Genomic DNA, 24,298 nt, shown 5'->3' with positions numbered 1-24,298 from the left:
TGAGCAAGCGGTTTGGTAAACACTGCAGAGGAAACGCCGCACGGTCACCCCTCGGTGGGTCCCAGCCCCGTTCCTTGGTGGCAGCAGAGCAGCGGAGGAACACCCGAGCCAGGGGTGCTGCTGGTTATCGGGGGCAGGCTGAGGGCCTGGGGGTGCTCCCAGCTGGGTGTGCAGGGCACCAGCCGGGCAGAGGCAGCCCCCGGCCGCACGGAGCCGCTCAGCCCCGCTCAGCCCCAGCCCGCGGAGCCGTGCCACTGCCAGGGGCTTTGTGCCGAGCCCCAAGTGTATCCTCGAATCCTGCTGCTGTTGGTGGTGCTGTGCGCTGCCCAAATTGGTCCCTGCACTGCCCATCACACAGCCCTGGGGCTAAAAATTCATTTATTTTTTTTTATAGGGAACAGTGTAAAGTTCATTCATGCCTAACCTGAGACAGGCATTGCTGGGTGATGGTGCTTTGCAAGGTGTCTCTTGAGCTTTTTGCACATACTGCTCTGCCACTACTTCTCCTACACCACCCACCTTATGATGTTCCTGGCCTTACCAGCTTAGACACCCACTAAGCACAGACCCCATTGCTTCAGAGAAAGGGAACTGCCCCAACGCTCACCTGCCCACGGAGGTGTCCAACTTTTGGTGCAGCGATGCTCCAGCCCCTGCTTTGCTGTGGCAAGGGTCTCACATAAGTCATCTGTGAAAGCCTGAAAAGAGAGCAGCCCAGAGCTGGGCTTTCCTGGGCTGGAAAGGCCTCTTTGGTGGAGACATGGGCTGGGAGAGCTCACGTTCCCCTGGCATTTGGTCCTCTCAGTCGTGGTTGTGAGCTTGGTGGTTTTTCTCTCTCTTTTTTCAGGGTTTCTCCTAAAGCAGCATCCCCCACCTCTGCAGCTGCATGGTCCCGTGAGCCCAGCACTGGGAGGATGAAGGACAGGAGGAGTGGAGTGGGCACTCCTCAGACCAGTGTTACCACCAAGAGCATCTCCCCAGGGCGGGTTTTGTCCGGGCGAGGTGCAGGGGTCAGGACCTGGAGGATTTACAGGGCAGGACGCGTCCTCCTGGGCTGGGGGACCTGGGGACAACACAGAGGCAGCAGCAGCCTTGCCAGGACTCTGACACATCCCCGAGGGGGGAATTGGGGATGCTGCGTGCTGGCGAGGCCGTGCTAAGCTCTGCGAAACGCTCACGTCTGGCCGGGAAGCAGCGATATGGACTGTGCAAGACACCACTGATTTTCCTCTGCCTGCTTTTGGCATAACGAAGCCCGATGGGTGTGTATAAACAAAGCAAGTATCTCTCTCGCTGGACCTCATGCATCATTTATAGCCAGCTTTTCCATGGCACAAGAAACATTTACATATGCCAGCATTAATTCCAAACGCCACTTCAAAGCCATCTCTGTCTAATGAACCCCGTGCGCTGTGCACAGCAAATTCCACCCGAAAAATAATTAGCAACACACGCTACCAAAGCATTACAAGGGGAACGCAGCGCACCACCTGCTGAAGCAAAATGAATGCCTGATTTATTTATTTTTTTCCCACTTTTTAGCAACATTCAGGCTCTGACTCAAAGCTGTGCTCTGTTCTGAGCTACGGAGGGCCCTGGGAAGCGTCAGATTCCCACTCTGCTTTGCAAGGCAGGGGGATGGTGGATTTTGGGGGGGTTATACCCTTTGTCCTAGGTGAGGATGGGGCAGAGCTGAGCGAGCCTGCACTGATTTCCCCATGCTGGGGGTGCTGGAGGGGATTTAAGTGCAGGCAGCTCCGCATCCCTCCTCCTGAAGTCTCAGAGGTTGCAGGCTTGCAGGGTGCAGCCTCAGCCTTGGTACGGGGAGCAGACACCCTGTCCTCACCCTGCCCTGATGTGCCTTTAACCCCCCAAAATCTTCAGCCCTGCTGAGAAAAACAACAAGAAATAGAGCTGAGCCAGCAGACGAAGGTTTTGGTGACCTTAGCAGCCACAGGTGCTCCCAAACCCTGCAGCACAGGGGCAGCCCTGGTGTGACCAGCTCAGGAAAACCAGCCGGCCTTCCCAAAAATGTTTCCAGGAGCTGCATTAGAGCTGCACAAAGCATCCCATGCCAGGAGGAGCCGCGTGATTTAGCCCAAGACACAGGGGCAGGAGATGCTGGCATCGCCACGGGACACCCAGGCCGTGCACCACCGCAGTAGGGGGGCAGAGGCTGAACCCAGGAGGTGGCTGTGGGCATGGGGGGCCCACGCTGGGGTGGTGCTGGGATCCTGGACTTCCCTGGGTCCTGTCCTCGCACACAGGAGTGATGTTCAGCAGGACGCTGCTCCCACCAGGCACCGCGCTGCCGGCGTCTCTCCCGCAGCCAGCCCCATTCCACCTGTCAGTCTCTGCCTTGTAAGGCTGCAATGGGTTAAACTGCTCTTCCTATGCAAATTAGGCTTAATTAATCCTTTTCATCAGTTGCAAATATACCTTCTGAACCCTATTAAAAACATGAATATGCAAATTCAGACCTTTTTTAATACTCATTTTCAAGGACTTGGAGTCAGGCTTGATTATTCGATTCCCGTTAACAGCCTGTAAAACCTGGTGCAAAATTTAATTTCCATTTTAAGTTACCAAAAAAAAATATGAATCTGTTGGTAATTAAGCTAATTACAGTGTTACACTAAAGAGGAGACAAACAAGGAGGACAAGATCATTCATTACATTTAACACTGGTTGCAGGACCTGGGGACTGCACAAGGCCACAGATAACGGCGAAGCCGGGGAACATGAGAAATGGAAACGGGGTGAGTTTGGGGGCTGGGGCTGGGGCCTTCCTCACCTTGGGGCTGTCTCTGTGTCAGCCCCGTGAGCCATCCTCCTCCTCTTCCTGCCCCATGGGGCCACGCAGCACGGTGACATTACACAGCGGTGCAACGGGTGATTTGTCAGACCTGTAAGCCCCACCTTGTGCCGTACCCACACTGGGTGACGAATCCCACGACCTGGCTGGAAACACACAGGTGGTGCTGTGCCTGCAGAAGGCCAGGGCTCGGTGTTTGGGGTACTGATGTGCTGGGCAGGCGAGTTGAGCATTAAAATGAAGCGCTAGGTACCTACGGACTTACCCAGAGACATCCTTTGTCGGCAGGACGGAGCCACCCAAGAGAGAAGTGTTATCTGGAGGGCTCTTATCTCTCCTCCTCCTCTCAGTGCGGCTGGCAGGATGAGCAGCTCGGTTCCCTGAGGGTTTGGTTCCTTCCCTGCCTTCGCCTCCTCTCCGAGGTCGCTCCTTCCCCTGCTGGGACTCCCAGCGAGCGGAGCTGGCACTTGGAGCGTGCCCACCCAGGGCGCTGTGCCTGCTGATGGGATCAGAGGGGAGATAGCACGTACATCCCCAGGGGCTGCAGTGCGGCTCCCAAAACGAGCTGAGAAAAGAGACCTAAGCGAGGTTCGTGCTCTCATTTCCCTTTAGCGACACGGCTTTTCTGTGGGGGCTCTGGGGACAGCCTGGCAGATGCACCAGCCACCACCACCAGCAAACTGAATCACCTACACCTGTACAGCCCAAGCATTGCCCTGGAGATGCTCATGGAGAGAGGAAAGTTTTCTCTGCCAGACTTTGGAGACTTTCACCCACCTGGGAAACCTTTTCCATCATGCTGAAGCCAGAAGTCTATGATCGTTAGATAAAAGGAGTGTGATGTGGTGGCACAGGACTGCTCTCGCCTTCCAGCAAAGCCCCGTGCCTCACATCTCCTCCTGCGTCTGTGGCTTCCTTCCCTTTGACCTGCCAGTGCACATTGTCAATTGTGTAATATTTTGGGGGAGTCAGGGATGGAGAATTACCTTCTCAGTGCCCACAGGCAATCAGCTTGCTCCCCGAACCATGAGATATGATTGCCCTTATTATTCTAGCTTGCATAGCAGCGAGTCTTGTTAATGGTCATAAAATTATCTAGTCCTTATTTAAACCCAACAACCGTCTGTGTTTCAGTGACCTCCTGATGGTCGCTGGCTTTGTTCCAGGTTGAAGAGGCATCAGAGGGACCAGGGAGGAAAAAGAGGCAGTGGGAGGATGAAAGAGAAACAACCAAAATCACAACAAGCAACAGCCAACAAACAGAATTCAAAGTAAACCAGGGAATATTAAAGAGAGCTCAATCAGTCAGCCGGAGAGTTCAAAACAACGCAGCCTGTCACACAGAGAAGCGAGCGGCATCAGGTAAAATTAGCAACACTAATAACTCATCAGCACAGGGAGGAAGAGGCTGGGAGATGCTTGATCCCATCCTGAGGAAGCAGGAGGGAGACCTGACCCGGCCTGAAGTTGTGCTTCGGGGCTGCTTTGGGTGCAAAGACCGGGGCTGCTCCCTCCACCTCGCAGCCACCATCGTGCTCCCCAACCTACACGGCAGCTTTGTCTTCTTCATGTGTAGGCAAATGGTTCTGAAGCCAACCGTGTTATGTCTTTGGATGCCAGATTTTCTTAAGCAAGACTCCACCGTCCTTTCAGATAACGTCTGAAGAGCCCCCTGAGTGCCAGAACAATTCCTAATAATGTTCCTCCTAAAGAGAAGCAACAAAGGGAAAAACCCCAAGCAGCAGAGAACTGTTTTAACGTAACCAAGCTCCAGCACAGATTCCCATCAAATTTGCAGCAAACCTGAGTCATGAAATTAAAAGTAGCATCAGCATATTCCCTATTAGCTAGGGCTTCTTTTTCAGAACGGATCATGCATCCCTACCCTGTTTTTTCAGACACTCGTGTCAATGCGATACCATCAGATGCCGTTCAGCCGCTCCTCTTAGCTCGAAAAAGCTTTCCTGTTGGGAAGGTTGGGGAGTTTAATATTTAAAAAAGACTTTGCAAAAAAATAGCGTGGCTGATTTTTTATTTATTTATTTATTTAATTTCCCTCCCCCAATCGTTTTGTAGCTTTTAAATATCATGCAACTTTTAGCACTGCTGCCATTACACCCGGCCCTGCTGTTGCAGCAGGCAGCACGGCTGCAATTTACGCCCGTGCCGGCCTCCCCAGTCACCACGTCACCTCGTCAGCCACACACAGCTTTTAGCTATAACCACCTGGCATCTGCCACCGTCGCTGCTTTCCCAACATCGTCTTGGAACAGCTCGATGTTGTACCAGAACCAAACCCACCTCCACTGCATCATCACCCGCACCGAGCATCGTTGGCTGCCGGGTGCCGGCATTACCTTGGTGATGCCCCAGGAAGGCTCTGCCTCTCCCTGCCGAGGTTTATTTTGACACGTTCACCCGCCAGCCCAACTCACACCATTTCTCAGCTGTCTCTCAGCCCGCTGCTGGGGTCGTGAAATGAAAAGGAGCGCTGTTGTGCTGCGTTTCTTCAGCACGTTGGAAGGAGCTGCGGGGAGCACAGGGAACCAGCAGCAAAGCTGGCGCCGCAGCTGCGGGATGCTGCTGCCCACCCAGGCTAACCATGGGGCTGCGTTTGGGCTCAGACAACCCCAAGCCTTGGGGTTGGGACACCATAAAATGGGAAGCGATCTTCGCATTTTACAGAGCCTGCGGTGCTGAAGTCTCATGGGCTGGCAGAGTTCGGTCACTGCGTGTCGAGCTGGTGCAGGTCTCCCCCAGCCTCAGCAGCAGCAGCAGGAGGCATTTGGGGAGGCTCATCCTCGCTCATCCTCCTCCATCGAGGCTGTCCGGGAAACCCAGAGCCCTGAGCTGGCCATAGTGGCCTCCTTCAGCCTTGCAAGGCAATGGACACGGCTCCTCCAGCAGGCTCTGCCAGAAGGGACAAAGAGGGAGCAAAAGGCTCCGGGTTCACAGGTGCCACCTTCAGAGAGGCACGGACCCACGGTACCCACCTCAGCCAAGAGCTCTGCAGCACTCAGGGGCCGCGTGGCAGCGCCTGGCAGCTCCTTGCCCCTGCTTAATATTTATATGGATGAAAAGGGTTGATCAGGAGAGGAGTGGGGACTCGCAACAGTTTGAGTGAAGGGAAGCTTCAGGCAACACTGCAAACAAGACAGTGCTCCAACACACACAGTCCCTCAGCCGTGCATTAATAAATCACATTTTACAGCTTATAGCACATAAACCCAGCGAGCGTGCATGGAGACCCGGCAAGCATACACACACTTGTTAACACTCTCGCCTCTCCCCTCCAACCAACTGCAAATTTATTACTGATCTCCCAAGATTTTCTAAAATGATTTTCTGCAAAGAGGGCTGGAGCTTTGCAAGTGACAAGCGGCAGACAGATGGGACTTGTGCACCCAGCACCTGGAGTGTTGGGAAGGTGCTGGAGCAGCGTGGCAAGCTGCTGCTGTTTGCACTGCCCCAGCAGAGGGGGAGCATAGGGGGATGTGTGTGGTGGCAGAGCCCTGAAACTGGCTGGCTCCGTGTGGAAGGAGTGATCAGAGGGAAATCCAGCATTGCAGTTACTCGTGATGTGGTACAGCCAGGAGCTGGCACCGTGGTAGGGTTCGGCCACCTGTCCGGGCTTCATCCTGAATTCAGTGTCTGAGCCTGAGCTGGAAGCTGCGCAGTCTCAGCTGCTCTGCCCCAAGCCCAACCACCAGCCCGTGTCCCACAAGCAGCTTCACAATGGTCACGCTTCCACGCGAGTGCTCCTGGGCTCTGTGAGCAAGCCCTGGAGCTCCCCAAGAGCCCTGGTTTCACCCAGTGCCCAAGTCTGCTCACCATCCAACAGCGTCATGCACCAGCAGCAGGGCACGGATGCTGCTGGCCCCAGCAGGACACCCCGGCAGCTTCCAAACCCCTCTCCCAGCACCAGGCACAGCACCGTGCAGCACATCAGGCCAAGCACCCATCTTCACCACATTTCTCTCTCAGGTGTGTCGGCTTTTAAACTTAGCTGAACAAATCACTCGCCGGGAGAACGGGGTGCAGAGCGGTAGCCATCTGTGTCTCCTCTCCACCGAAGGAGCCTCGGAAGCCCGCTGTTTTTTCTACCCCAACCTATTATCCTTTCCCTCTGGGGAGGCAACTTTCCAACGGGCAGAACACGTTTTCCCTTGTCACTCTCCAGCATCACTTCTCGCCTCACCCGTGTTTTGCTAAGATAGAGGGTTTATTGTAAACTTATTAATTACTTCATTTCTCCTGCGAGGAGCCAGGAGAAAAATTTTAGAGGCAGCCAGGATCTGCTATTGTGTTGGCGGAGGAGCCGAATGGGGCTGACGTCATGATTCATTTTCCCCATGACTGAGGAAGGCGACTCTCGGTGCCACGCTGCGCATATGAATCAGGCAGCGTTCCCCTGGCACAGCATGCCAGGCAATTCATCTTCCACCAGGACTTCTTCAAGCGGAAGAGAAAACGCCAAACTTTTGCTGTTGCCTTTCATCCTGATGGCAGCGCTTCGCCGCAAACCCCGCGGAGAGGAGGGCTGGGGAGATGGGGCCTGCAGCCTCCCCAGAGCGCACGCCTGTCCCACTGCTTCCCAGCAGCTGGGGCTGGAGCAGCTCTGTTCTGGGCCTGTCGACACTTTGACAGGTCCCCGAGTGACTCCAGCACGGATGGCCAGCCCTGCAGCCATGGTAGGCATCTAAGCTAGCTTTCTAGCCCGCTCACTGCTACGCTCCCTCCAAGCTTAAGAAGTGTGCTCCTGCTGTTATCGAGAGACCATCAATATGCACAGAAGTTAGTAACAAACTCATCTTGTTTGCAGCATGACTGAGACTTGCCTGGCAAAGCTGAAGTATCGATGTCCTCCTCGGAGCAGTGCCAGCATCAGCCCATCGACGTCTGGTCGTTATCTGCTTCACACGTGGGAGAGCACAGGGAGAGCACAGTGCACCTCCCCAGTGAAGGAGTCATACACCCGGTTTGGGAAGTGACACTTTATTATCAAGATAGAAGTATCCATTGTAACACAAAATGTCAGACTCAGGGTGTCCCCAGAGGGGGGAAGCTTCCCATGGGAGGAGGGCCACCCCAGCCAGGTGAGGAGGTGCCCATGGCCTGGCAGCAGGCAGCAGTGAACACACCCTGATAGGCTCCGTCCCACCCTTCACATTCCTGAGATAACCCAGGGCCCCAGAGCCTCCACGAGGAACAAAAAGCACGTGGGTGACATCCGAGCACACCGCGCAACACAAGGTGTAGGGTCTTCAGAAGTCCTTTTATGCTTGTTCTCGTCTGCTGAGTGATGGCAGAGCAGGAAGCACCAGCCACCCCCAAAGCCCACGCTGGTCTCTCTGCCAGGGCCCAGATCTGGGGGATGCTTTTGGGGAAAAGGGTGGTTCCTCCAACCAGCAGTTCCCACCGCCTTCCCAGAGAGATGCTGAGACACTCTGGGGAGTTACGGATGCATTTCACAGTTCAAAGGTGGGGAATGGGTCGTGGCACAGGAGAGCCCTGGGATGGAGCTATACTTGCCCTCCCACAGGAGGGAAATGATGCTTTTCAGGGGAAAAGGTGGGGTTTGGGACTCAACATGAAAGAATTAGGAATAAGGAGTTTCCCGCAAAACAGATGCAACCCAATGCCATGAATTAAGGGTGTGAGGGGAGAATTTGTCCTTGCTACCTCGTGAACACCAAGGGTGAGGCACCGTCCTGCCCGGGGGTGCTCCAGGCCTGCCTGGTGGCGGGATCGGGGCGAGCTAAGCGATGGTCTGGCGGCTGAAGAGGTCGAGGGTGAGGGCGCTGAGGAAGGCCGGGATGCTGTCCTGGCGGAGCAGGTGCAGGTCGATGAGCTCCCGGATGGTTCGCGAGAACTCCGTTTCCAGAAGCTGCATTTTTCCACCAGAGGAGCTGGAGGCCTGAGGGGAAAGCAGAGCAAGCCCATTAATACAGCAGGGTTTTAATTCGCCTCCCACCACGCAGGGGAGAGCTAGAGCCATCGCTCCGCAGCCTCCTTCGGTGCGGATCCGCCTGTAATCAAGGCAATGTTATCTGCCGCAGAGCAGGTGCTCGGCGCACGCTTTAATTGGGCTGTTATTGAGTCCTGCCTTTCCAAAGTCTCCATGCAGAAACCCCCGCGTGAGCCTCCACAACAAACAAGCGGCACGGTGGGGAGCAGAGCGGTTCCATCATCCTGGAGACCCCACGGGGACCAGGCTCTGCTGCAGGCACAGGGTGACCACCGCAGTGTCACCATCACCACCACCCAGGGCTCGGGTGGCAGGAGCCCCACACAAGCTTCCTATGAAAAAGACTCATTCCTGAAGTCCTCCCACTCCCGAGGGAGCTACTGGACCTGTTGGCACCCGGTGCTGTTCCTCCCCAGCCAGCTGCTGAGCCACCCCGCATCCCCTCACATGTTCGGGAGGTTTAAATCAGCCCCGCAGCCAAGAGCTCCAGAGGAATTATTCCAGAGACGCTCACATGAAAATGAGGGAACTCAACATGTGGGAAGACATTACAAATCTCCTGTAACATATAAAACAAGCAAGAAGAAGAAGAAGAAAAAAAAAAAAAAAGCTAAATGCAAGAGAAGGAAGGAATGCTTGAAGCCTCTTCTGCCTCCGGAGGCGCGAAAGCTGCTTGTTTATTAATAAACAGCAAAAACATCACAGTACAAATGCTAATGTTTTTCCCCTGCCATTTTCCTCTTCAAAATGTTCCCTCTCCTAATTGCTCTGCAGCTCTGCTTCTCCTCGCAGCTGAGCGGGGCAGTGTGAGCTGTGCCTGGCAGAGCCAGCGTCCCCTGGGGGCAGCAGCAGCGGGGCACTCCCTGCCCCAAAAAGGATGCCAGGAACCAGAGCAGGGACTGCCACGTGAAGGGAAAGCAGGGCTTTACCTGCTGGGAGAGAAGGGAAGCGATAATCGCCGAGGGCCCCAGGGAACCCGTTTGTTCCTGGTTTCGTGTTTTCAGAAGCATGGACACATCTGATGATGAACTTTTCGTGTATGTGTCACTTCTGATTGCGAAGAGCACAAGGTACCAAGGATGCCCCTGTCACCCCTGAGCCAGGGAGGGAATCTAAACAAGGTTTCAGTGTGGGAAAGTAAATTAGCTTTTGTTTAAATCTCCTCCACTTCATCTTGGTTGTTTTGCAGCGACTCCAAAGGATATTCAGTGCCTTAATCCGCTGCTTCCCACGGCTCCCCGGCTTGCTCGCTGCACCCCCATGTACCGCTGCGTCGGGTTAAAGAGGCTCAGGAGGAGCGGAGCTGCTGAGGACACCGATCGGTGGCACGGGGAGGGATGCACATCTGCAACCCAAGTAAAAGGAGAGGCTGTGGAGAAGCTCTGAGTTGGTCCATGGGGTGGGCCAGGTGCCACGGAAGCAGCACAGGCTTTGTTTTGCAAATCCACCCTGGATGCAGCTGACAGAGGCACCGGTTTCGGAGGAAGGTCCCAGTATGATGAATGCACCGCCTGCGTCTCCAAAGTCAACAGTGAATTGGCTTCATGGGAATGGGAATTCAATCTCTGCACAAAGTACACACTGCCTCCTTAGCAGATTTAAAACACTCTTTGGGCACAAAATTAATTTTCTAAGAATTTACAAGCAAATCCATTAATTGGTTTACTAGTTTAATTAATTAAAGCAAGTTCCTTAAGAAATCTAGCATCCAGTGCCAGACCATTTGCTTGTATTTTATGCTCTCAGAAAGAGAGGAACATAAATGTTTTAAATTTCCCCTCTACTTTGAGCTCACAGGCGTCGCGAGTGAAGGCTACATTTGAATAATTTCTTTTATACCAGATTAATGGTCATTTCTCTCTGCTATTCTTCATAACTGAAGTTTCCTCCTTCAGCAGAGGCAGCAGAATAATGATCAGAGGAAGCCAGAGGAACAAACACGTGCTTCAGACAAGAGCACTACTTCCCACTGCGTTCGATGGGGCTGTGCTTTCTCTCGGTTGTTGGACAGTGGAGAGAGGCAGCGTCTGCCCACTGTGGCCCTCCAAAAACAAGAAAGAAACAACAACAAAAAGCATCCAAAAGCCCCAAAGCATTCAAAACCCAGACATTTCACCCAGGTTTCTTATGATCTCTTCAGTAACAAGAACAAGGCAAGAAGGCAGCCACTTGGAAAAAAGGCAATTCCTTCTCTGCCGGGAGATGTTTACATGCTAACTTTGAGGATGGATGCACTTGCAGTTCGGTTCGTTCAATTTCGCAGTGCTTTTAAAAAAATTTAGAACCTTGCCTATTTTCTGGGAGTGCTTTAAAATTGGTATCATTGTTACTGTTCTTAATATTTGTTTTTATTGCCCTTTTTTTTCCTTCACCCATCTGTTCATAACGTAGAATCGACTGGGATATATAGATAGATTTGTTGCCATTGAGCTCAACAGCAGGAGTGTCTTTGCAGCATGTGCTTTACAAATGAAGTGATTATAAGAAATAACAGCGATACGTTCCCATTAATTCACGGGATTTCTTTTCAAGAGCCTGCACCCTACCTGGAACCGCGGTGAGCCGCAGGCAGAGGGAAGCACGGGGGCAGCGAGCAGGGAACCACGGCAAGGGAAGGGGATGTAGGGAAGACAAGGGAGAGGACACTGCAGGCGATGCTCTGCTGAATGAACACTGCAGGCTCCAGTTGTTTCATGCTGTTTTGGATCAGTGCAGAGTGTACCTGCGACTCCAGGTGTAAAAGCTGGCTTTATGAAAGGCACAAAGCTGAAATTTCCTTACAAAGCTGTAAGGGCCCTCCAGTCCTTCTCTTTACAGTTTATAGCTAGGACTTCCTCCACTCATTTTTAATCATTTTTTTTAATTAAAAAAATAATAATCTTAACCCCCAGAGAAAGCTCCTGGCCACAACCCCTGCTAACAAGAGCACAAAGCTGACGGCACGCGCCAAGCACCCACAGTGGCAGGCTCCATCTAACGCAATCACCGTTCACCCCGGTGGTGCCTCCCTGGGAATTTCAAGTCAAGATGAAGCCAAAAGCCTCCCGAGCCCATCTGGGAAATGCCCCTGATGCAGAAGCACTACCAGAACATCATCTCACAGGTACTCTTCACACAGGCCTGCATTGGTTTCTTCTAATTAATGGGAATAAAATCTGCCCGGCTCACTAAACTACTGAGATTCAGGTCTGTGTTATGTTTTATTCAGATCTCAAATACTTGCAAAAAGGAAAAGACTGCGGCTTTCGCTAAGCCCTGTTGCCAGTTCAGCCTGATTTAAGGCCTATCGGGACCTCTTCTAGAAAAGCAGTGGCAATCAGTCTTTGCCCTGTGCTACAGCTCGCTCGGTTCTGCTGGGGGATGCGACTCCTGCCCCAGATCTGAAGGGTGCCGCCCTGTTTTCTCTTTGCAGGCTGTGCTACTCCATCAGATCTGTGGGCAGATTGCATTATATTGCAAAACATGAAGAAGACAGGTCTATTTACCACATGGCAACATCAGCTTGCAGAAGCTGCTCCTGGCTCTGCTCGGAGAAAGGAGCTGTTAGTACAAGTGCTTTTCCAGGAGAATCAAGATCAGCTGCTGCCTGCCAGAAGGAAACATCATAAATCTTCCTTTTAACCCTGGAAATCGGTAAATTATTCAAGGCTTTAGAGTTTAGATACACATATAAAACTCTCAAAAAACCACCAGCGTGGTGGGAAAGCAAGTCCTCCTCTCCAGCAGGGACCATGAGCAAGGAGCAGATGACACACGGGGCGCTGGGCACTCCTGCAGCCGGGAGGTCGTGCAACACACAGACCACGAACGAGGCTCTCCCAAGAGTTGTCGCTTTGGTGTAACACATGCAAGGCTTCTGGCTGCATTGATTTTGCTGACACGGATTTTTGCCCCCGTGTTGTTCCAAAAAAACCCACTCCCTACAAGCCAAGTCCCAGCATTTCCTTCTCCTTCTTCTTCCAGCTGCGAGGTAGCTGTGTCAGAAGTTCGGCGGCATCTCGTTTGGTCATTTACAAGCTAGCATGGTTCACAAGTGCACCCAGAACTAAAGATATCATTTTTTACAATTTATTGTATATATTTATTTTCCTCTGCTGTGTAACATATCTTAGTGGCTAGAAAAAAACAATGAATGACCCTACTTTGGCTCAAAAACTGCCATCAGCTATAAACTGCCACGCAGCGTGAATGTAGGCATCCGAAGGATCCTTCTTGAAAATTACTAGTTGAGCATAAAACCCAGCGTTCTGGGGGTCTTCAGACTTTGCAATAAGATTGAAAAGAGGATGTTTGCATGCTCCAAGTGAAAGGCTAACATGGGGATGTGGTATCACGAGAAAACAAGGAGTAAAACTGGAAAAAGGGAGAAGAGAGTTTTGAGAATGTCAAAGAATACGACTTGAGATTTCAGCAGTGTGCATATTCTACCTCTGATTTCTACATCAAGAAAATGAAATTCAGGGTTGCAACCCATGCAAACATGAGCTCCTGTATCTTTAAACACACCCATCCAAGGGCTGGAGGCAGACTTCCCAAATGGTTTTTGGTGGAGCTTTGTGCCTGGCACGGCTCAGCTTGGGCACCCCAGCTGAGACACGTGCTGAGGGTGAGGAAGGGTTAAAGGAAGGGTTAAATCCAAAGCTTTGGTAGGGCTGTCAGAGTGGTGTTCTGCCCTCTGGCACACTCAAGATGTTGCCTTGCAGATGCTGCTCGCCCATTCCTACACTAGACAGAACTTTTCAAGTCTGAGATGTATGAGGGGTCAAAACGAGCAAGTGAATCATTGCCCAGTGACATTTACCCAGCGAATGTATTGTGGAGGCTCCATCTCTCATCCATTATGCTCCTTCCATAAATCACTTTCTGTGCTGGGTCCCTGCTCTGAATACACGAGAGAAATGGCCCTGTGCTTGCCAAGGGAAGGCCCAACATGGCTTCACACCCGAGACACCACCCAGAGCTTCCCCCTGCTTCATGTAGGCCCACGGGCGCTGCTGGTGTTGCAGGATGTGCCACGGCCGCGCTCTGTCTCACTGCCTCAGCCCCTTGTCCTCGTGGTGCTGCCCACTCTCACTTCCCCAGCACCGTCCCTCATCAGCAGAAGTCCCCAGGGGCTGCTATGCCACCAGATCACCTCTCAAACCCTCCACAATGCTATCACTGTATGTGCTGCAGAGCCTCTGCCATCAAGTGCGTTGGGCACGCTCGTGGTCCCGATGGTCCCTCACCACCCACCGCCTACCTTGGCTCCCATTAATTTGTGTAAACCCTGTCAACAGAGCAATCTGAAAACATCTTTTAAGAAGCCGCCTGCTCTGACCTTTAAACAAGAAAATCTTTTTGTTTCTGCCTCTTGCTTCGGACGCTGAGATTTTTCTAAATGTCAAAGGCCGCCCTGCCCACGCGCAGCCGCTACACGGGGCTGGCAGCCTCTCCCCAGCTCTGCCAGGCACCAAGCACAACTCCAAAGTGAAGGTGAGACACCAACACACTCACAAAGCACACTGGGTCACGTCGGCCAGGCACATACACACACGGGGAGCCCATGGAGCAGCCAGCCAGAACACTCAAGGGCCCAGCAAACGCCAAAATCAGCTCCTGCTGCCGATGGATGTCCAGAGTTTGCCTTCTGGGAGCCAGCAGCCGGGTGGGAAGTACAACTTTCTAACACAGACTGGTATAAATATGCATCATTGCCTATGTAAAATTAGTGTTTGCCTTCTTCACTGCTGCCCCGGGAGGGCTCTGCGGTGTGCAACGGACAGGAAAGCAAAAAGAAGGCGTGCGTGCATGTGTGTGTGTGCACGCATGGAAAGTGCCTGCCGAAGTTTGAGCAATCCAAACATGAGGCTTTGAGATCTGTGTAATTGCTCAAACTTGGCTCTCTCGGGTGATGATATCATTATCAAAATCCCCCAATTGAATTACGCCTCGCCAATCAATCTCTCCTAAGTATCGCGCACCGCTCAAATACCAGGTCCCCAGGTAGCCACTAAATCACTTTAATTAGAGGCTGTTCATTTAAAATTAGAGAAATATTAAAAAAACAAAAAACAAATTGTACCACAAGATGTGCTTACGCCTTGAAATATTTATGAGGTTATTTAGCAAACTGTTTACTGGTTTCCTTCTCCCTTTTTTTCTGGCAGCAGGCAGGTTTCTGCTGGCCTTCCCAACACAGCTCTTGCAGGACGCTCAGCTCGGCATCAATCAAGTCATCCACCTTTCACAAATGACCATTCCTTGTCTGCTGTGAAGTTTCTCCCCCTATAACATCCTCTTTGTAACCCAAAAGAGGAAGAGCACTTCTTTATAATAATTGCTTCTTGCCAAGACCTCTGACCTCTGTGCTGCCAGCTTGCTGTATAAAGTGAATTTATGAGGCAGAGGGGGATGGATGCCTGTAAAGGGCCTTCCAGGAAATGTAATGAAAAAGCTGCTTTTAGCTGCTGAGCAAAGAAAAGCAAGTGCCTGGCAATGCCAAGAAGAAAATTGAAAGCTGTGGTGGGATAAGTGAGAAACAGCCCTGCGTGCGCTGAGATTTATAGCAAACACTTCCTTTCTCTTTCTTATTATTCAACACTGAGATGAACCACAACCCCACAATGTCTTCGGCGCAAGAGGTCACCTCACATACTTCCATTTTAATCAGCAGCACAACCCAGGCACTACACACGGTGACAGAAGAGATGGGGTCCGGGTTGTCTCACCAGCTCAGCACCGAAGAAACACAGCGCAGGGAGTTTATCCCTACAGCTACGTGTTTTGATGTATGAGAGCTACCCTGCACCCAACGTAAAAAAAAGGAAAATGTAAAAAAGAGCACAGCCACGCACTGAAGTACCTGCTCCTCTCTCGATGGGGAAAAACGGTTGGTATTCATCCCAGGGGAAGGTGCTCTGTGCAGTGGAGGGCAAGTCAGCATCTTCTCAAAGGGTTTCTCCCACAGGTTAATGCCCTTTAGACTGTCGAATGTGATGCCATAAAAATAAGATCAAAGGCTTTAAAATAAGGGAAGCGTATTTTTTTGGTTCATACTATTACTATTTTATATCTGAATATTCCTATAGAGCTTTTCATCCTGAAAGACAGGTCTTTGAACTGCTGTGCTTTCACCTATCACTGAGGAGCAACCCCCGGGGTAAAATGTGACAGCTATTATCAGGGTGCATTAATGTTACTCAACAGTTCAGGACAGACAGAGACAAATACATCCAATTTAAAGCACAGGTTTGAAGAACTACTGCTCGGTGTGGATTAATACCCCTGCATTTTCCAAAAGTGCTCTCAGAGTTTTAAAGGACAAGTAGAGAAACCCAAATTCCCTGTCTCATCGGTAGGACGCACTCAGGCTCCCACCATTATGCCGTGAATTGAACATCAGCATTGTCAGAGAGGGAAGAGGGGAATGTAAATGATTCATCCACAGGTTCTGATGGGCATCGCCACGCCAGCGATCAAGCACGTTCACCCCGTGGAGATTTTCTGCGGTGATACCTAGAAATGGTTCGGCTGAATACGAGACTGGTGAGAGTAAATCACAGCGCGCTGTTCGCGGCACAGAGAAGGGAAAATTGCACTGAATGTCCACTCGGAGCTAATACAGACCTAGGCTATAGTCAGAGCTTGAGATCCTAAATTACAACTTTTTAACAGGCCTCTGGACTGTTAAATACCATTCACAACCAGACAGAGGGTGTTTTATAAACGTCAGCTGCAACGGAGTGTAGATGAGGGCAAAGCACAGGGCTGGCAGAAATTTCCTAACGCCATCCTATAAAAATCCAAACTAGGAACTGAAGCCTTTAAAGCCAATGCCTCACGAGAAAGCTCAGGGTCTGTACGAATCGGTGCCTCTCCTTTGCATATGGGGAAGATGTGACAATCCCCCAGCCATAGGTGCAGTACCTCTGACCTACAGCAAAGCCCTTCAGGAAAAGCAGCCGAATGCACGTTAGCAGCACTGCTGCCACAACCAAGCGCTGCGGAGCTGGATTGCTGCGGCACCCAGGCTGCAGCTTCCCAGCCATCTGCGAGGTGACCACGTTGGACTGGTCAAGCTGCAGAGTGAGGAGCTAACAAGCGTTAACAACATCCAGCCCATGTGTTCTGTCTAGTAAAATGCCAACCCATCTGTCTGTAACATTAGCGACTCCACAGAAGCCATATGCGGGATAGACATAAATTAGGAAGAGAAAAATCTCCTGTTACTTTCTCTGAAATGATTCTGCAGTTGTAGCCTGCGATGCTAGGGACTGGGTGTTATTTAAGTTCTCTTTTCCCAGCTGAATTGCAGCCTCGTGTTGCCTTGCAGCCCTGCCATCCAGAGGCAGTTTCTGGTCTGTAGCTACCCCTGATGAGCAAGGTGGCTTGGTGCAAAGGGAAAAGTGGGTGCAACTCAAACCAGGTCCCGAACTTCTCCTCCAGGAGAGCCAGGAGCAGACAGACAACTTGAGGGAGATACCAGGGACTGGGAAATGAACCCCATGCACAGGAATCTCTATTTTGGAAGGCAAACTCATCTCACTAACCAGTCAAGTTGCTTGTCACGTTCTCCTCCATCTCCCCTGCTGGGAGGAGAGCTGGAAGCAGTGGTGGAGCAGAGAACTGAGAACATGGGGTTTCTGGAACACGAGAACGAAGCTCCGACGGCAGAAATGGAAGAAAATCATCTGTGTGGGCTTTAATTCAGATGGCCTACTTCCCAAAGCGGGGAGAGACTCCGCTTCTTGTGAACTGCAGCTGTGAGCATGAGATCTGTAAGAGAACATGAGCAGCAAAGTTTGCAAAACCCTGCAGTGACGAGGGACAGCTGGAACCACGGGGAGTTTTGATGGCAGCTTTTTGTAAGCTGCCCGGTTGCCTGGGAGATGGGCAGCTGCTCCCCAGAGCAACCCAGCGCTCACCAACAGGCAGAACTTGCTGGAGCCTTCCCTGCTCACTGAGTCACACCAGACATGTGCCGTTCCTCTGCTTCGCTGCTTCTGCACCGTGCTCCTGCCAGGGCCTCTGCTTTCCCTTCCTGGGATTCAAACAAATAAGCAGGAAAAACCACCGTGCGCCCCAGCCGAAGAGCTTGCACATGGCACTGGTGCAAATCGGCCATTCAGGCTTTGGGATTCACTGGCTGCCAACTGGAAAACAAGCCCCCAGCACCCTCTTTGGGGAGCTGGGCACCTGGTTTTGCAGGAGATGGAGGGTGAGTGCGTGCCGGGGGAGGGAGAGAGGCAGGGATGGTTAAACGAGCAGCTTACACACACCTCACTGCAGTGACTGCTACTTGGCGATACAGCAGGCACCAGTGGGTGATGAATCCTCGTTTCTTGGTATCCTTCTGGATGTCCTGTCTCAAGCAAGGTCGATAGAAGGCTGAAGAACTGAACACAACGCTATGACCAATAATGGCTCAGGAGACCACAAGGGATAAACTGAGTGCTGACCAGACAATCAGACCCTAGATACGTGGCTGTAGGACGGGGCAGTGCATGGAGTGTGCCTGTCCCTGGCTTGTTGAGTTTGCAAGGCTTGTGGGGGAAGGCGTAACAGATGGACCTGATGGCAGACTGCAGCTGAAGTTCTCACCATGTTTATTCATTACCCTCTTCTAGTTCTTGTTTGTCATAGTCTGGCACCCGGGGCTACAATGCAGGATGAAACCCTGCTTCAAGGAAATCGGCAATGCGTTAGTCACCCGTGCACAGAGCCAGCGCACGGCGTTACAGGCAGGGAGACTAAAGCCACCGCTCAACCAGGAGCAAGAACTGGTCAATAATTACTCTTTCCCATCAGACTGTGTGACTCACTCATAATTACGACCTGCCAAAGTGGAATTTTAAGTGTTGGCTTTGAAAATAACATTACTTGCTGTTGCAACACCAACAACCAAATTCCACAATCTTAGCGTGAGTTGAGGAAGATGCTTTTATTTCTCTTGCTGGCTCACAGTTTCTTCATTTTTCTTCATTTGGAATCACTGTCATTAGCACCACTGTCAACAGGACTGAAGTGCTCAAGAGTTGTCACTACCCAGAAAGTCAAAGAAGGAAAGGCAAGTCGGTTCTGTCTGAACACACACCACTTCTTTCCTGCGTCTTCAAGACTGAGTTTTAACCCTCACTAACCCACTGTGGGAAAGCACATTTCTCGGACAGCATCTATAGCTAGAAGTCAAGATTTATGCTATGAAGACAACGTTATTTCCAAAATCCCACCATTTCTATCTCAACTTCAAGACTTTTGAGTGCACAGAGCTGGTGGTACCGGTAGCTGCATTTGTGGAGTGGCTCAACCAAATCGGCAGTCCGTGGGCAGGAAGAAGTCAAGACTGAGGTCGTACGGAAACCAGCCAGTTGGGCTGTACAAACTGAGTGTATTTTGCTTTCAGGAAATGAGGAAACCAGTGTCAAACAAAGAATCCCAGGACGTTTCTCTCCTCATGCAGACATTGATGATCCCACCGCAAGGATGAAGCCTACACCTGAAGAGACAAAGGTTGCAGCTGAAGAGTGAAAGAACAGGAAGATTTCAGTACTCGGTGAGAAAGGAGAAGAAATTCCAGTGTATCCCCTAGGAGCCCCTCAGACCTTTGGGCTACAGTGCATTTGCTGAAAGCTTCTGCTGTAGCCGCCTGTGCTGTCATTTGGCACTAAACTCCTGAAGAACATGGCAAGACAGCAGCGCTGGTTCTCGTGTCTGGATGAACATGCTGCTCTTCCCGTGGGGAAAAGGAGAGGTTTTGCAGTTAGCGAATGCACCGTGTTCGAGCAACCTCGGAGGGATGTGCCCGGGGCCCTCCCGGCTGACACACATCCAGCTGATTGTCTCTTCCTGCCGCTGCTCGCCCACTGACGTGCTGCCATCCACCAGGCAGCTCCTCTTGCTGGAGGTGCGGGGGGGGAAGAGATTTATGCAGACACCATGTATGCAATTATGAAAACAGAAGACGACACCCGGATATCACACAAATTGATGCATTTTTGCTGGCAGGCTTTTTGCATGATCCAATAACAGCTGTCATGCTCCAGCCTCTCTCATCTGAGCTCTGCTACCACTTCAGCATCCTTCTGTATCCTTTAAGAGGGCTTTCTTCCCTTCCCTCGTGCAGCTCGCTCCAGATGCCACAGCAAAGCTGGCAATAGCATGGGATGCAAAGGGAAGACAGCATGATTGGTTTTCAGAGCAGCATTAAAATGTAACGCTCACTTCTTTAGGCAAGATGCAGCTAATTAGCAATGACCTCGAGGCAACCAAGCTGCTCAACCAGCAATCTCTCCCACTCTCGAGCTCTTTACAATTTGCCCTTTCCCTGTGCCAAGCCTTTCGTCAATCCTCCCTAAAGCCCAACAGCAAACTGCAAACGTACACATACAGAGTCCATTGCCTTCTGGAGAAGGGATGTGGTGGGGAATGACACCGCAAAGGTGACAGAGCCCTTTGGGCTTCATATCTTCTCCAAACACATCCCCCCTCTGCCCAGTGTTAAGGAAAGGAAAGTTTCCCTGCCACACCAGCTCCCACAGTGACCTCTGCAGACTGGGAGCCTGCTGGTCCCCACATCCTCCTGGTTTTCATTGCTCCATGCTTATGTTTGCTTTTGTAAATAGATTTAACCTTTCTAAAATTAACAACAGAAGACTTCTTTTGGCAGAAAATCAGCTTCAGGAAGATGGAAGAATATAGCATTTTCCAAACATTTGAAAGCCGCAGACTAAAGATATGTGTTAGTCTCTCCAGTGCATGCTGTTTTTGCTCATTATTCTGAAATGTTAATACATTAATAGATCCTCTCCTGATTAACGGCTGTACAAGGCTCTCTTTCTAGGAACACATATGGTTCCTTCTTGCCACAATATTGGAATGGAGAGCCAAAATATTTAAACAGCGAAACTAATAAAAGATTTTATCTCCCCCCACCCCGATGTAAATAACTAATGCTGGAGCCAACCCCTAGCTACAAATGCTTCTTATCTTTCAAAAAGTTCTTAATCAAGTCTGAACATATTGGCTGAGTCCCATTTGAAATAATTGGGCTGTCTGTGGTTACGACAGTGCAGCAATAAAGTCACTGTCTAACATTCATTCACCCCGCAGGATGCTCTGCGCCTGGCTGAAAGAAACACATATGGGTCGGGCACGTAACAAAATGGGGATTTTAAAGCTGGGCACGTGCCTGCAGGGGCTGCTGCCACCTGATGGGGTAGAGGCAGACCCAGGATGCTGCAGGCAAGGTGTGTGCACACAGCTTCTCTTTCCCCACACCTGCAAAACCCAAGAACTGCCCTGAATTAAGGCCATTTCTGGAGACTCCAACACTGCTTTTCCAGCTGTCCATAGCTGGACTGCTGAAGGACATGGGAATTACCGGCACACAGCCCAGAATATGTCGTGAAAAATTCTGGTAGAGGATATCAGGCTCGTACTGGTCAATTGCCAATGCAGAATTGCCTAAAAGATTCGTTCCTCTCCCATTTTTTCCATGCTATGCCATTACGTTTTCTCTCTGCCTTAGGTCCTGCAGTAATCCCACCTGCCTCATGGTTCCAGCTAAGACCAGCAGCAGTTTCCACTTTGTGCTGCTCGCAGCACAGCCCATCAGTCCTGTTACTGGCCAGGAGTGACACGACCCTACTGCAAGCAGAAACCTGAAACGTAAAAATCTTTTTACATTCCAAGGAGCAAAACCTGCAAGGGGAGGGCCTGCAGGTTTGCACTCCAGAAAACATTTATCACTACAGAACTGAAACACAGTGTGAAAATAAAAGCTCTCCAAACCTGCTTTCACACATTCCCCAGCGCGCCCAGAGGTGTTCCTGCTATGATACACCTCACAATGCTCTTGAGAATTGTTTTCACAAACAACAAATACAAACAAAACAGCAAAAGAGTCAAGAAGTATTTCCTCAAGTACTTGGAATCCAGGCTATTTGTACTCTAAATATACTGTAGAAAGAGGGTTGGTATATATTCAGATGTTACAGAAGGCCACAGGAAAAGATCTAAGCAAACAGTGAACGCTTTAAAACACAGCACATCCCAACTAAGCTGGTGGGTTTATTGCAGATCACTGACCTCTGTCCTGTGGAACCAGCCTGTATTTTACAATTCAAGCTACGTGCAGTTGTGCAGATATAAATATACATCAGATATGCGAGCTCTCTTGTGTAAAAAACACACAGAAAGCAGAAGACACAGATGGAAAAACAAGAGGATGAGTTTCCTTGGAGGTTTCATAGACAAAGATGTTCAAACGAAGCAATTTAAAACCAGAAAGATCTTACAAAGTGCTTCTAAGCATCGCATTTCACTTGCTTGTTTTCGACTTGGTTTGCAAAAAGCCTTAGAGGGAACCAAACCACTTCAGCGGCTGCTTCCTCATTCCTGACGTGCTCTGGAGAGCTTCACTGGGCTCCTTCCCCATGACTTATGCACCACACTTCCAAGGAGAGGCAAGTCTCTAAGAAGGACAATTAAACCCTTTACCTAGTCATTCCTTGTCACACCTTGGAAGGTCAGAAAAGCACCGGCAGAGCTTGGGAGACATGAAAGGGGCTCCGTACTCTTACAAGGCAGCGCAGAGCCATGCACAGGACTCAGTGCTCGGGCCCCCCTGTGCTGCGTCAGGCAGAGGTTTCTCAGGCCACGGGGCTGAAAGGAAACACGTGAGATGTGGAATGAATAGCATTTTGCAATAAATAGATCATAAACTGCTCCTGAGGGTGCAGAAGAGGGATGACCACGATGAAGCCCGCAGCGGGGTCGTGCTGCGTGCCCGGAGGCAGCTGTGGTGCTGGTGGGCACGGTCCCCGCTCAGCGTGCTGCAGTACGGGCACTGCAGCGAGCTCAGGGCTGCTGCAGCCCAACAACCAGCCCATTCATCCTCCTGACTGCTCCATTCAGGGCCAGCTGACTCGTTGTTCCCACAACAGGACCCTGCAAAGGACTTTATTTAAGCAGGAAAACAGATTTGTGTTGTTTCTAAAGGCAATTGAATCTAGTGTTGGCTGCAGAGGCCTGAGCTGTGTTTCTCTCAGTGCCAATAAAAACACCAGGATTGTGGAGGAGACTTTAGAGGCTGTGTTTGCCTTCAGTCTCCCATGGAGCACATCAGAGCGGATAAAAGGGTTCCCACAGCACACGGATTGGGCTGCAACTGTACAGAAGTTCAGCGTTTTGAGTCTGCTTCTCCCAACTTCTTGGTGAGTTATTTTTAATTTAATTAAAGCCTTCCCCCAGTTTACTGGTCCGGGGGACATCTCAGGGAGGGGATGGTGAGGTTAAACATGTCTTAGGCTGGTCAGGGAGATGCTATTTGATCTCCTATTGGCACTTTGCATAAGATACGTGGCCCCACCTGTGGCTGAGCTCTGCTCCAAGTGCTTGTGCTGGAGTTCCTGCCCACGTGCTCAAGGCAGAGAGAAGGCGGATGGGGAAACGTCCCCAGAGAAGTGATGCAGAGTGCCTGGGAGTCACATACAGCTCCTGCAACTCCTCGAGGAACGTCCAGGCTGCTGGGCCCTTCCTTATGCATACGGCTGGGCAACCTCTTCTGCTAAGGTGCAAAGGGAGGCTGGCGTGAGATGGATTCGTCCTTAAGCTGCTATGCAGGGACGCACAATTCTCTACTTTTCAGTGCCTGGTTATCTAACCTCCGTGCTCCACTGACGTCGTTCCCTGTATGGGATTTTATATAGGTTTCCATGAAGGAATTCACAATGTATAAATAGCGTGGATGAGAGGTGACCTTTACATCTGTGCATGTGGAGATTCATACACCGCCAGGGCTAGCTGGGAGGCTGAAGTCATTTAGATATGTTCTCATCTGAAGTTTCTTATGAATTATTTGTAAGCTATTTTCTCACTTATTTTGTTATAATACTCCCACATACTCACCGACCAGTAAAAATAGCTTAACAGTGAATATATGTTTCGGAAGTCTGTTTGCCTATTTTTCTTTTGTGCAGCAGCTGCTGTTGCCATGCTGTCGTTGCTATGTTTTCTTTTTCCTTTCTTTTTCTTAAAAAGAAGAAAAAAAATCTAGTCCCTAAACATACTAAGCTCAGTTCATGGAACAAAATACCTGAGGTAAAGCCCAGAGGAATATAGGATAATCTGTCTGGAAGAGCACAGCTTATGTGTAGAAGAAGTCCTCCTGACACTAATATACACATTCATCTTTCAAAGACTTAATGAAACTGCAAATGCAATTTAGAATAACTATCAAAAGTCTTCAGATAAAGATCATCACAAAAGAATATTGAAGTATCTCAGAAACTGGGCAGTGAAAGGTAAATTATAAGCTGATAAGGAGGTAGGAACAAAAAGATTTTAAAGAATAAATGTGGCCAAGTCTCATCTGGAAAACAAGTCAATAAAGTTGCTCAATAAGCTTGTCGGAACAGTCCTTAAAGCTTGACAGGCAAAACCTGGCTCCGTGGGATGGCGCTGAGGAATGCCCCTGCTCTTTCCCAAGGTGCAAAATCTGAGCTGTGGGTCCCCGATTGCCACCTTGCACCTTT

General features: G+C 50.6%; 1 protein-coding gene across 3 annotated transcripts in view; it reads right to left on the bottom strand.

The window, feature by feature from the left end:
- Positions 1 to 7,794: 7,794 nt before the first annotated feature.
- MAD1L1 (mitotic arrest deficient 1 like 1) overlaps positions 7,795 to 24,298 on the bottom strand; it is a 347,666-nt gene continuing 331,162 nt past the window's right edge. For all 3 annotated transcript variants that reach the window (XM_032197489.1, XM_032197491.1, XM_032197490.1), the window contains one exon: positions 7,795 to 8,732. In XM_032197489.1, the coding sequence (XP_032053380.1) occupies positions 8,574 to 8,732 (159 nt within the window). In that variant the 3' untranslated portion in view covers positions 7,795 to 8,573. The remainder of the gene's footprint in view (positions 8,733 to 24,298) is intronic.

The sequence above is a fragment of the Aythya fuligula genome, chromosome 15 (genome assembly GCF_009819795.1).
Source record: "Aythya fuligula isolate bAytFul2 chromosome 15, bAytFul2.pri, whole genome shotgun sequence".
In the NCBI taxonomy this organism is placed as follows: Eukaryota; Metazoa; Chordata; class Aves; order Anseriformes; family Anatidae; genus Aythya; species Aythya fuligula.
Note: the sequence above shows the minus strand (reverse complement) of the source record. Positions and strands in the feature narration are given on the sequence as shown.